An 11,410-nucleotide genomic window follows, 5' to 3' on the forward strand; every position below is an offset into this window, starting at 1 on the left:
GTAAAATAGTATATGCTTATCGCTAAATAATATACTTATTTTATATACTTATTTTGATTTAATGATGGACATATACTGCCCCTAATAATGTACTTGTTTTAATTCAATAGTAAACCTATACTGTTCTTAATAATATATTTATTTTAATCTAATTATGAACCTATACCATATACTGCACCTTCACCTAGTGAAAATATACTGCAGCACTTATTCAATAAACATGGAAATATTGGTTGCCCTTTCCCATGTGGGATGTAGCGGGTGGAATAGAGGGGATCATTTTAAATTTGCGAACATGCACACATGGTGTATAATAATGAATGTGTAGAGACAAAAGTCGAATTTTGTAAAGGCTGAGGGCGATGGGTATTGATGCATGGATCATACGGGTCTGCCCAGAGAGCGGCACTGCTGCGCCTCACCCGCTGACCCGAGGCCTGCCGATTCCCAATGATGTCGAGAAAAGTATTTGTTTTTAGTAAGTATTGAGAGATAAAGAATTGACAGTCGAGTGAATAACTGCCGGCAGGGGAGCACACCTCGCTTCTTTAAAGTCGACGCTTGCGCTGCAACTTGCTGTCAATGCCTAGTTTCCTGTCGACCTCCTTGCCTGGAGGCTGCACTCGCTATATAAAAAAGGGTGTCGATATTATTTATTGAGGGAGGCTTTGTCGAGTCAGAAGCTTGACTTGCAAGGCAATGGCATTCGTGGAGTTTCTGGGCGTTTGGTACACTTTCTGACTACGTAGTCAGATTCAAGCTCAGAAATCCACACACGCAAACCGACTACCCTGGCCCCGGGCCGGACAATGCCTTTAAGGGAGGGTTAATCATTTACTAAATCCTGTTGCACCAGATGAAATGGCGATCACTACACAACTTTAACTTCAGGCAGTATTTCAACGAGTCAACTTTCTGGCTTCTTTTTTGCCTTTTAACAAAATTGGGTTCCAAGTTGTCAAAGGTGAATAGTTAGGGTTTAATTCCTCTTTCACCCTACCCTATTTTCTAGAGACAGCTTGTAGGTAAAGAAATAGTGGAGGTTTTTGGAAATTGGAGTTACTGCAATGAAGTTTTAGAATTTTCGGTGTTTTAAATGAATTTTTGATGGTGATCAATTTATTTTTACTTTAAAAAGAAAATTGTTTAAACATTTTCACAATCGGTTTTTTTTTTAAATAATGACCATATTTTAGGCAGAAACAATTGTTCAAGGGAAAATGTCATCTCAATAGACAATTAAAAAACATTGAACATGTTGAAAACCATGACAATAATTTCTATAAACTAAAAGTGTAGGAAAAGCCTTTGTGATTTAATGGTGAGGCTTATTCAGAACAATATCATTTCTATTAAAGGAAATCCCATTAGAATTTGTGAAAATGATTAAAAATAGTCTAACTATTAAACGTTTTTGTTTTTTCCACTGAAATTTGGTAATATAATTTTTGGCAAAATAATGAATTGAAGTTGTTTGAATGTGTTTTCTAGTGTATAAATGGATTACTAATTTTTTTTTGTAAGCTTGGGAGGTCCTTCCATTTTCGTTAAAATATAAGCAAGTTACATCCACATATGATTAGTTAGGTGGCCTCAACTTGCCCAAAGAAAAACCAAGTCTCTTGGCCACCTAACAGCATAATAAGCCATCCAGTAGCAAAAAATAATTAGTTTTTCTACCCAAGCTATATAAGTTTGTATGTCTTTGCCTTGCCTAAATACTATTTGCCTATGAACATAAGAAACAACATTCTGGAAATTAAAAGCTATCCGCATATATAATAAAACAAAGCTAACACCAGTTAGGAGACTACTCCTCTCACTCGACAGAAAGAGACTCTACTACAGCCAAATCCTTAGCATTGGATCCCGGAAGCACTGCTTGTGAGAGAAGACAAGGGAGGTGATCTTCAATTCGTCGAAGGCGGCCATCTTGTTTTTTTTATAGTTGGGGAACTCCTACACCCTTGTTGTCGTGCTTACAGAGATTTGCTCCAAGGACTTTCCCAAGATACCCTTCATGGACCAATACATGTACAAAGTTTGCTTAAACTGGGTGACACTACCACGGGTGTGCCCAGGATCAGGCACCATAGCCCGCCAATCCTCCACCTCATTGTTCATCGATCCAACCTGCTGGCTCAAGTCAGCTTCTCATTCCTCAATTAACTTCCTGATTTCCTCACTTGTCCCTTCACGATATGTAGTGGTCGCATCGTTATGCTGATGACTAGTCTGCAGCCCCGCGTTTTTCCCCCAAGGAGATGAGCTACTCTTCCTTCGTAGTTGCCTTGGTTCTCTTACCACAATGTCTAGCACTCCCGCCCCATTGCCATGAACTCACAATGTGCATTGGAAAGGTGGGTGGGGTGAATTGCTTGTAGATGAGGTGGCATGAGCCCAAAAGATTACTATGAAAAACCCATGGGGCACTAGATAACGTGGGTGAGGCCAATTGCTTATACAGGAGCCGAGCCCAAAAGATAACTATGAAAAATCCATGGGGCACTAATTTTTGCACATTACATTACTGAAATTAAATATTCCAAAAAATTCTGGAGAAATTTGGAAAAGTTACCCTAAAAAAGAAAAAAGGTCTAAAAGTTAGACTGCCACAACTGCACTAATTTTTGCACATTACATTACTGAAATTAAATATTCCAAAAAATTCTGGAGAAATTTGGAAAAGTTACCCTAAAAAAGAAAAAAGGTCTAAAAGTTAAACTACAACAACTTATTCTAACTTATAGGTGAAATGACCTTTTTCACATTTTTTCTAGTTAATTTTTAACCAAAATCCTACAGAGATTTTTAAAAACTTGAGTTTAAGTTGTTTAATTTGTAGAATTGGAATGCCCAAGGGGTTTTTGAGGGTGATGAATCCATTTATGCATTTAGAGCTCCATTTTAAACAACAAAAAATCTCATTTGTTTTTTATATTGTTTTGCTCCAAAAAAGTCTATTTCTTCTATAAATTAGACAATGGCCTTATAAAATCATAATTTTAATGTGTTACATCTATATCATCAAAGCCCAAAAAAATGTATTCAGTATAATAAATCCAACATCAAAAGTTTATATTCAAAAATACAATTTAATCAATGAAACATTAATATTTATGGTAACAAAAAAAATAAAAAGATAGTTGTAGTCTATTTGTTCTATGTTTTGAAACTTTTCTAACATATTTTTGGTAAAATTTACCCTAAATGCTATAAAGATTTGTTTGATTCACAAATTTATAATGTGATATCACAACAATCTATATGCTCCATGAATATATTATACATTCAAAAAAATTATACATTCAAAACACATTCCTAACAACAAAACCTCACAATCTAAAAAAAATAATTTCACTAAATTCAGACCAAAAATTCAATAATGTAAAATAGATACCCCATCAAAAAGGAGATTCCCCATAGGCACAATTTCATTGATTCAAAAATTTTATTTTAACCTTTTTCAAAATGTTCATGATCTCTAGAATCTAATAAAACTTCTAAAATTATTCTATAATTTTTTATTCGTTTGAATTCCCATAAAGAGAAACCGAAGTTGGATGGTTTACTTCATCGTTAAAAAGCTCCGCTGCTTAAATGCCCACTCATCTAATCAGGTGGATTGGTGGTATTAGGTATGCCTTAACAACTTGGTTGCTCCTTTTGTCGAGGTCGCCCGTTTTCTCTCTGCCACCACTCCCCTGCAACTGAGTTAATATTCAGCCTGCAGCCTGAAAACCTGTCATTGTGGGCTTGCGCAGCCTGCCGCTTTTACCAGTGGTACATATAATTGCCAGCACTGGCGTTGTTTTTGTTTTTGTTCTGGCTCAAAAATGGTGCCATTCCTGTGCGGCTCTGAATGCGATATCATAATGAATTTGGATAGCTCATGCGCTTCGTCCACAATACTGAATTCCAGCCACAGTTCCATCAGCTCCAGTAGCACTTTCAGCTATGAATCCACCAGGAATGGAGGATTCACACCTGTTCCTGCAGCCACAACAACATCCATGAACAGTGGCTGCAATTATGTGAACAAGAAGCCTCACAAGGCCCACGACACGGCCTGGGAGGCAATCTCCACGGTGAGAGGCAAGGAGGGCAGCGTGGGATTGAAGCATTTCAAGTTAGTCCGCAGGTTGGGAAGTGGAGATATTGGGAATGTGTTCCTCTGTCAATTGAGAGGATTTGGGAACCATTTGTATGCCATGAAGGTCGTGAACAAACAGGTTTTGAGTTACAGGAATAAGCTGCACAGAGCAGAGATGGAGAAACAGATCTTGTCCATGCTTGATCACCCCTTCCTTCCTACACTTTATGCTCATTTTGATGCCTCACAGTATTCTTTTATAGTAATGGAATATTGCCCAGGAGGTGACTTGCATTCTCTGCGCCATAAACAACCAGGAAGACGATTCAGTCTGAGATCTGCAAGGTAATTGGTGTAGGGAATGGATATTTCTATATTTCTCCCCTCTATTAATATCTTGAAAATCATCTGGATAAAAAATACTGAACTTAAAGTGTAATCTTAGCAAGTTCTGTATCTTAAAATATGCAGATTTTCAGAGTGGGAAATCATGTTAGTCAATCATTTTTCTACAAACCACTGTGCATCATTTAGGAAACAACCAGTGAATTTTTATATTAATTCCTGAGTTTTACTGTTAGTAACAAGATTTTTGCCTTGCTCATGAATTTGGGTGTTATTTTGTTTTTGTTTTTTATATTTGTATTGTTGTTTCTGGAGAAAACTGTGCAATACTAATGAAATTGGTGCAACCTCCCTTCATGATTAGGGATACATGATGAATGGAGTATTCACTAGAAATATGGGGAGTTTGGAGTTTCATGGGTATTCTACAGTTTTTTAAAGAAGTATCAATAATTCTAATTGTGTAAGTCTTGAGTTTTGCTATTTTCCATGTTATTCATGAATTTAGTAGTATTTTGTCTGGTTTTGGGTAATGAAATTAGACCAGAAACAGTTTTGTTCTTACACGTCTGTCCATGTTTTCATCTTTAGCTATTCAATTTTAACTAAATATACTATTTCATGTTATTATCATGCCATTGGTTCTATAAATGTTTAAAAAAATAAAAAAAATCTCTTAGCCTTTGTGGAAGTTTTCCTCCCAGCCTTCGCATCATTCTCCTTCTCTGAACTGCAATTATCATGAACTATTCAATGGCATTAGTTCATTGTCTAGATGTTTCTCTCTTAGGAAATTAGTCTACTTTCTGCTCTGTTTGCTCTGTTTACTTTGGCATTCATTCATTCCGGTAAGAAACATTGAGATATATAAAGAATGAAAACTGAAAATATTTTTATGGAAGATTTCTTGATGGAACGGTATATTAGTTCTGGTAAGAAACAGTGAGATATATAGAGAATGAAAACTGAAAAGATTTTTATAGAAGATTTTTTTGATGAAATGGTGTATAGGGTTATTATCTTGTTTAATTTTTCTGGTCCACCTTTTATCCAGGATCAGAAAATATTGAATGATAACATGCTGGTGCTAGTAGCATGATAACCAGAAAATATTGAATAATAACATGCTGGTGCTAGTGAGCCTGAAATAGATAAGAAATTAATCAGCGGTTAGGATTTTTCTAATTTTTTTAGTTGGGTTATTATGATACAGGTTCTATGTAGCCGAGGTGCTTCTGGCATTGGAATATCTACACATGATGGGAGTGATATTCAGAGATTTGAAGCCTGAGAACGTGCTAGTGAGGGCAGATGGTCATATAATGCTCTCAGACTTCGACCTCTGCCTCAGATGTGATGTCGTCCCCACTCTACAAAGTCCCAAAATCGTTACACAGCCCGAGAAAGGCCACAGACACGCTCAATCCCCTACTCATTACCACTCATGCATACCCATCGTACCGCGGTCCTGGAACTTCTTGAACAAGAAGCAAAAAGCCAAGAACAAGAACATGGGCAATGAGAAATTGAAACTAGCCCAACCAGAGCTTGTGGCGGAGCCATCGGAGATTCGATCCAGGTCTTTTGTGGGCACTCACGAGTACTTGGCTCCCGAGGTGACCTCGGGAGAAGGGCATGGCAGTGCAGTCGATTGGTGGACTCTGGGGGTGTTTCTCTTCGAGCTGCTCTACGGGAAAACGCCATTCAAGGGCCCCAATAACGAGACCACGCTTCTCAACATCATCTCAGAGCCATTGAAGTTCCCACACAATCCAACCAGGGATCTGGAAGCCTGGGACACGGTCAAGGATCTAATGCACAGGCTGCTCACCAAGGATCCACGTACTCGGCTGGGATCGACCCGAGGATCTGCTGACATTAAAGCACATCCTTTCTTTAAAGGAATCAATTGGCCCCTCATACGGTCTACTGTTCCCCCTGAGATTCCAGGCCTGAGGAGAACAAGGAGCAGCTATGAGAAGATCAGAAAGCCAGTGCAGCCTCTCCCTGCCTACTTCGATTATTTCTAGCGGTGTTGTATACCGAGGTCGCAAAAAATTCTGGCCATGAATTTTTTTCAAGAAATCCAATTCACTGAGTGTTTGAATAGTTTTTTAACCGTCCCTGACTATACCCAAAATTCTGAATCTATATCCAAAATTCTAAAGCTTGACAAATTCCATGGTTGTCCAAGCTAAATTGTGACCTAGTGAGAGTACTGCATTTCTAGCACTCTCAGAAATGATTGCAATTACCGCCAATTAGCAATGATCAAGAAAGCCATACGGATAACATCTTCAACGAGTCCTTTTTATTGTCATCGCCAGGGCTGTCGGTGCAACTGATTAGAGAAAGAAGGAAGCAAGCGACGAAGGACTGCAGAAAGTTCCATGAAAGAGACTGAGATTTTGGAATATTGCAACTGCACTGTACAACTCAAGTACACTCCTAGCGTCCAACTCCTTGTTGATTTTATAAATCAACTTGAATACACAAAATACAGATTTCTCTGCTACAGACACACGCGTATTGTAATATATTATTAAAAATATATCACCAAACAAGATACTGAATACGATTTTTCTGGACATGGTAGTTGGCAAGGCTTTTCAAATTTATGCCCTGCATGTTGAGTTGCATATTCATTGAGGCTTCTGTAAAATGTATGTTTTCTCCAAGCTCGAGATCTTGTATCTCCATGTTTGAGTTCAGTTAATTGTGATTTCCATGGCAGATCTAAACTATCACGGAGGTTTATTTTTTCAAGGTTACAATCTATCTAACGATTTTTTTCGGAGTTTTTAGTTTCTGCAGTCACTCCAGAGTCCACTCCATGGATGGTCTCTGATGATTTATTAAGGTTTCGAATAAATCGACCAGATCACGAATTTCTTAAATTGGTAAGCAATACTGAGACTTTCTCGTTTCGATCTTACTCTTCTAGGGGATTCATTTATATTACTCATGGAAACAGAATTTATGAATTTTAATCTATACATGTCTCAGCGGATAAATCTCATGGAGGTTGCCCTAAGGATTTATCAGAGATTTATGTTATATTATTTTCATTGTGCCCAGAGGGCGGCGTTCAACTTTTTATTAGGTTAAATTATATAAAAGTAAAATAAAATAAATATAATTATAAGTAATAATTAAATGAGTTAAGATTTATTTTTAATTGTGAATCTAGAAAAGTAAAAATAAAAATTTATTTTTATTAGTTTACTAAGTTTTGGATAGACAGTGATCAGGTGCTCTGGGTGCTTTGTTAAGATATTCTTTGATATGAAATTATTCGTTCAAGTAATCAGAAGCTCTGCTAAGACAGTCTTTGATGTGAAGTTACCCATTTAATTCCTGCTCAGATATATTAGACATATTAAAAATGTAATCCTATCAAACTTAAAAAAAACTCTTTTCCCTAAAAAAAACTCTTTTCATTTAAAAATTTACACTCTAAAATCTCTTTTCATTCACCTAAAATCTCTAAAATCTCTTTTCATTCAATGATTTACAACTCAATCTTTTTCACTTTAAAACAGATTTACTACTCCATCTAAATAACGAGAACCTATTTAAATATCTTATATTTAATCTTAATCTTACCTTAAACCTTACATAGAGGATTGCATAGAGGATTGCATATTGCATATGAGTTGGCTAATTTTTTTTAATAAAAAGTACATAGTATCACAAATAATTTTCATGAGTGTCACAGTTTGACTTAGGGTTTAGGAAAGATTGCTGTTATATTTTTTTAATGATTCATTACGTAATCTTTAATCATACATTGAGCACTGCATATGAGTTGGCTAATTTTTATTATTAAAAGTACATACTATCACAAATTATTTTCAGAAGTGTCACAGTTTGACTTGTGCGTTTAGGAAAAATTGATGTTATATTTTTTATTGATTTATTACTGGTTGATTTTTTTATTAAAAATATTTATATTATATTTTGGAAAAAATAAATATTTTTTAAGTTTCACTAAAATATAATATAATCGTTAAATGTGGAAGATTTTACACTTTGGTATTAAAAATTATATTTGTACAGAAATTAATATCATTGTTAAATTCTGTATATATGGAAAGTTATTATTTATAATTTATATGATGATGATGGTTAATGTCCGCTGAGACCAAACATTGGTCTCTCGGACCTAAAGAAACAAATTATTTATTTTGATTTAAGATTTTATTCCTATGCTCAAAAAGCTTGGAGAGAAGCCTCCCGAGCTCACTATAATTTTGACATTGTAAAAGGCTAGGAAGGTCAGTATTGTAACAAAGATGTGAAACTGAGATCTAATGTGGTTGTACGTGGGGCACTCTAAGAGGAAGTGGTTTTCATCCTCGATGTTCCTATTCTCACATATATATGGCAGATCCTTTCCATCCATGGCGTTTTAGGAACTGCCCAATGACCTATTTCACTATGGAGCTCATGAGAATTCGTTCTAATCTTTGCTAGTTAAAATAGAGAGATACTTTTGATATATACAAGTTATTATAATTTTAAAATATTTTTTTATTAAAAAATCATAATTTAATTTTAAATATAATTATTATATAGTTTTATTGTCAAAAAGAAATCTTATTCTGTTTTTAATCTAGTTTTAAAGTACATTATTTGTGTTAATTTTGGTCCATGTGATTTAAAAAAAAAATAGAAATCACAAATAAATATTTAAAACTATCATTTTACATTGGAGTTAATATAATGGTTAATTTTGGAATTTAAAATAGATTTAAAAGTACAAATTTATAATTTAATTTAAAAAATAATAAATTATATTAAAATTGATATAATTTTTAACTTTGAGAGATACCATAAATTTGAGAGTAAAATTTTATTAGATTAATGATTTTATTGAATTTGTAGAAATTCTATTTCTATGGATGATTGGTAATAAACTTAAATTAAAGCACTTAACTTGAGGGGATGAAAAGGTAAACCTATAACCTTTCTAATTTTAGAAAGAGATATCATATTAGTATCATAGTTTGATTTAATTATTATCATTTATATGAGAGATAATATCACTATTAACTTTGAGGCTTGTTCTAATTGGAGAACAAAATTTTGCTAAAAAGTTGTAAATATAAATATAAATTTGATTATTATTTTTCTTTTTTTTTATAAAGAAAATTCTTATTTTTACAAGTTTTCTGACTTATATTAATTATGTTAAAGTGCATAATGGTCAATTCAATTGCACTAGTATTATGTTACATTTAAGCTTATTAATCTAGATTTGTAAGCTTGTGAAATGTAATGAAAAATATATGTTAGGATTTGGCTTCTAATATATCTAATAAAAACAGACATTAAAATAAATGCTAAGCTACGAAAAGAAATTGATAACTATATAACTCAATATAGTCTTGGTTCTAAAACACTTATAAATTCTCATAACTATGTAGATAATTTCAATGATTTTGACAACAACTTGTTTTTAAAGATTTAAATTATAATTGTATGTAGTTTTAAAGATTTAATTTATATTCAATTAGAAAATCAGTGTGATTATCCTTCAATATATTGACACACATAAGCAATTAAAATCACAATGTTGAATCAAAGTAAGGCACTTTGCAAGAAATAAACCTACACGCTTACTTTGAATACACTATCATTTGACTACAAAACTATTATAAAAACTATGTGAATTATAATTAATGAAAACAGAAAGTAAACTCAGTGCTATGCTATGAAAAGGAACTACAATATGTATGAAAAGAAACAAACTCATTTAAAGAAGAAGAAGCAACGCTTGTCTTGGCACAAGGGGCCCTCTAGATTAGGTCGTATGTGTTGAAGTAACTCAAAACCTAATTATTAATTCAAATCACAAACACATTTACACATAGGAATGGTATAACTATATTGGATTGAAAACAATATTAAAAGTAGAGACTTCATACAATAAATCTTAAATTCTTTCTTGTTGTCTCTTATGAGAAAAAATGCAATATTTATAGAGTCTTAAATTAACAACAAACTTTAAAATCCTCTCGCCATATTTCAGAACAAGATAACAATGACTTAGAGTTTTTATAGTATAGAATAAGGTATGAGACTCAAAGTTTTCTTGTGTAATATCTTAGAGATCCAAAGGTTGACCACCATAAGCATGAATCAGATCACATTCTCCATTCTTTGCGCTTGGTCCTTTTCCACAATACTATGATGCCTACTATTATTCCCTATCATAAATACACAATGCTCTGCCGTGATGCCTCGATAACCTATGATACACTCTGTCTTCACTTGCCTTCTTGACTGAGGCATTGATTGAGTTGTAGGGATGGCACTACTTCCTGTTGGGTGCACCTGATAGTTGGATAATCATCCTGATATATTTTACCATTTTCTCCATTCTTTAGTTTTGTTGAGTTTTTCCTCAAAGTATGGCAACCTGCGATTTTGCTACGAAACTAGAGAGCAACTACAAATTATTTCAAATTTTGCAAATTTTACACTTTTAACTTGGTTTTACACTTGCCTGCTTGACTTCATTTGAACTTAGATCACACGGTTCATTGAAGGTCTTTGCGCTTTTCCTTGTTTTGACAGTTCATCTTGGTGTTTCAGATTTGGTTCTCTTTGCATTGAGTGAATTTTGTTTGTTTATGCTTGTTAATATCTCTTGAGATTTGTTTAAATGCATTATGCCATTTTAAAAGAAGAAAAAACAAAAGATCTTTTTGCATTATATTAGTTAGCATTTATTGTTATTTATTGCTTTTAAAAAGAAAAGAAAAGAAAAAGTTTCATTTCTTGTTATTAGCTGCATTAGGATCTTTGTTGTTTGTTTATTGTTCATTTTGTTTGTTTTAAAATCTCAACTCTCCTGTAGTTAGAATTCATTGAACGAAATGATATAATTTTGGCATATAGTTTGCATTTAGGAAGTTTTGAGAGATCACATACAGTAGGACCAAAAAACTAAAACTTAATTGAAGA

General features: G+C 33.9%; 1 protein-coding gene across 1 annotated transcript; it reads left to right on the forward strand.

Annotated features, from left to right (window-relative positions):
* The first annotated feature begins 3,595 nt into the window (after nucleotides 1-3,595).
* LOC149227776 (protein kinase PINOID 2-like) lies at nucleotides 3,596-7,013 on the forward strand. The gene is made up of 2 exons (XM_089375556.1): nucleotides 3,596-4,438; nucleotides 5,652-7,013. The coding sequence occupies exons 1-2, from the start codon at nucleotides 3,837-3,839 to the stop codon at nucleotides 6,466-6,468; spliced, it is 1,419 nt and encodes a 472-aa protein (XP_089231682.1). The 5' UTR covers nucleotides 3,596-3,836; the 3' UTR covers nucleotides 6,469-7,013.
* Nucleotides 7,014-11,410: the final 4,397 nt, after the last annotated feature.

Source organism: Pinus tabuliformis, chromosome J, assembly GCF_031772625.1.
Source record: "Pinus tabuliformis cultivar Carrire ecotype Pingquan chromosome J, CPIR1, whole genome shotgun sequence".
Taxonomy (NCBI): domain Eukaryota; kingdom Viridiplantae; phylum Streptophyta; class Pinopsida; order Pinales; family Pinaceae; genus Pinus; species Pinus tabuliformis.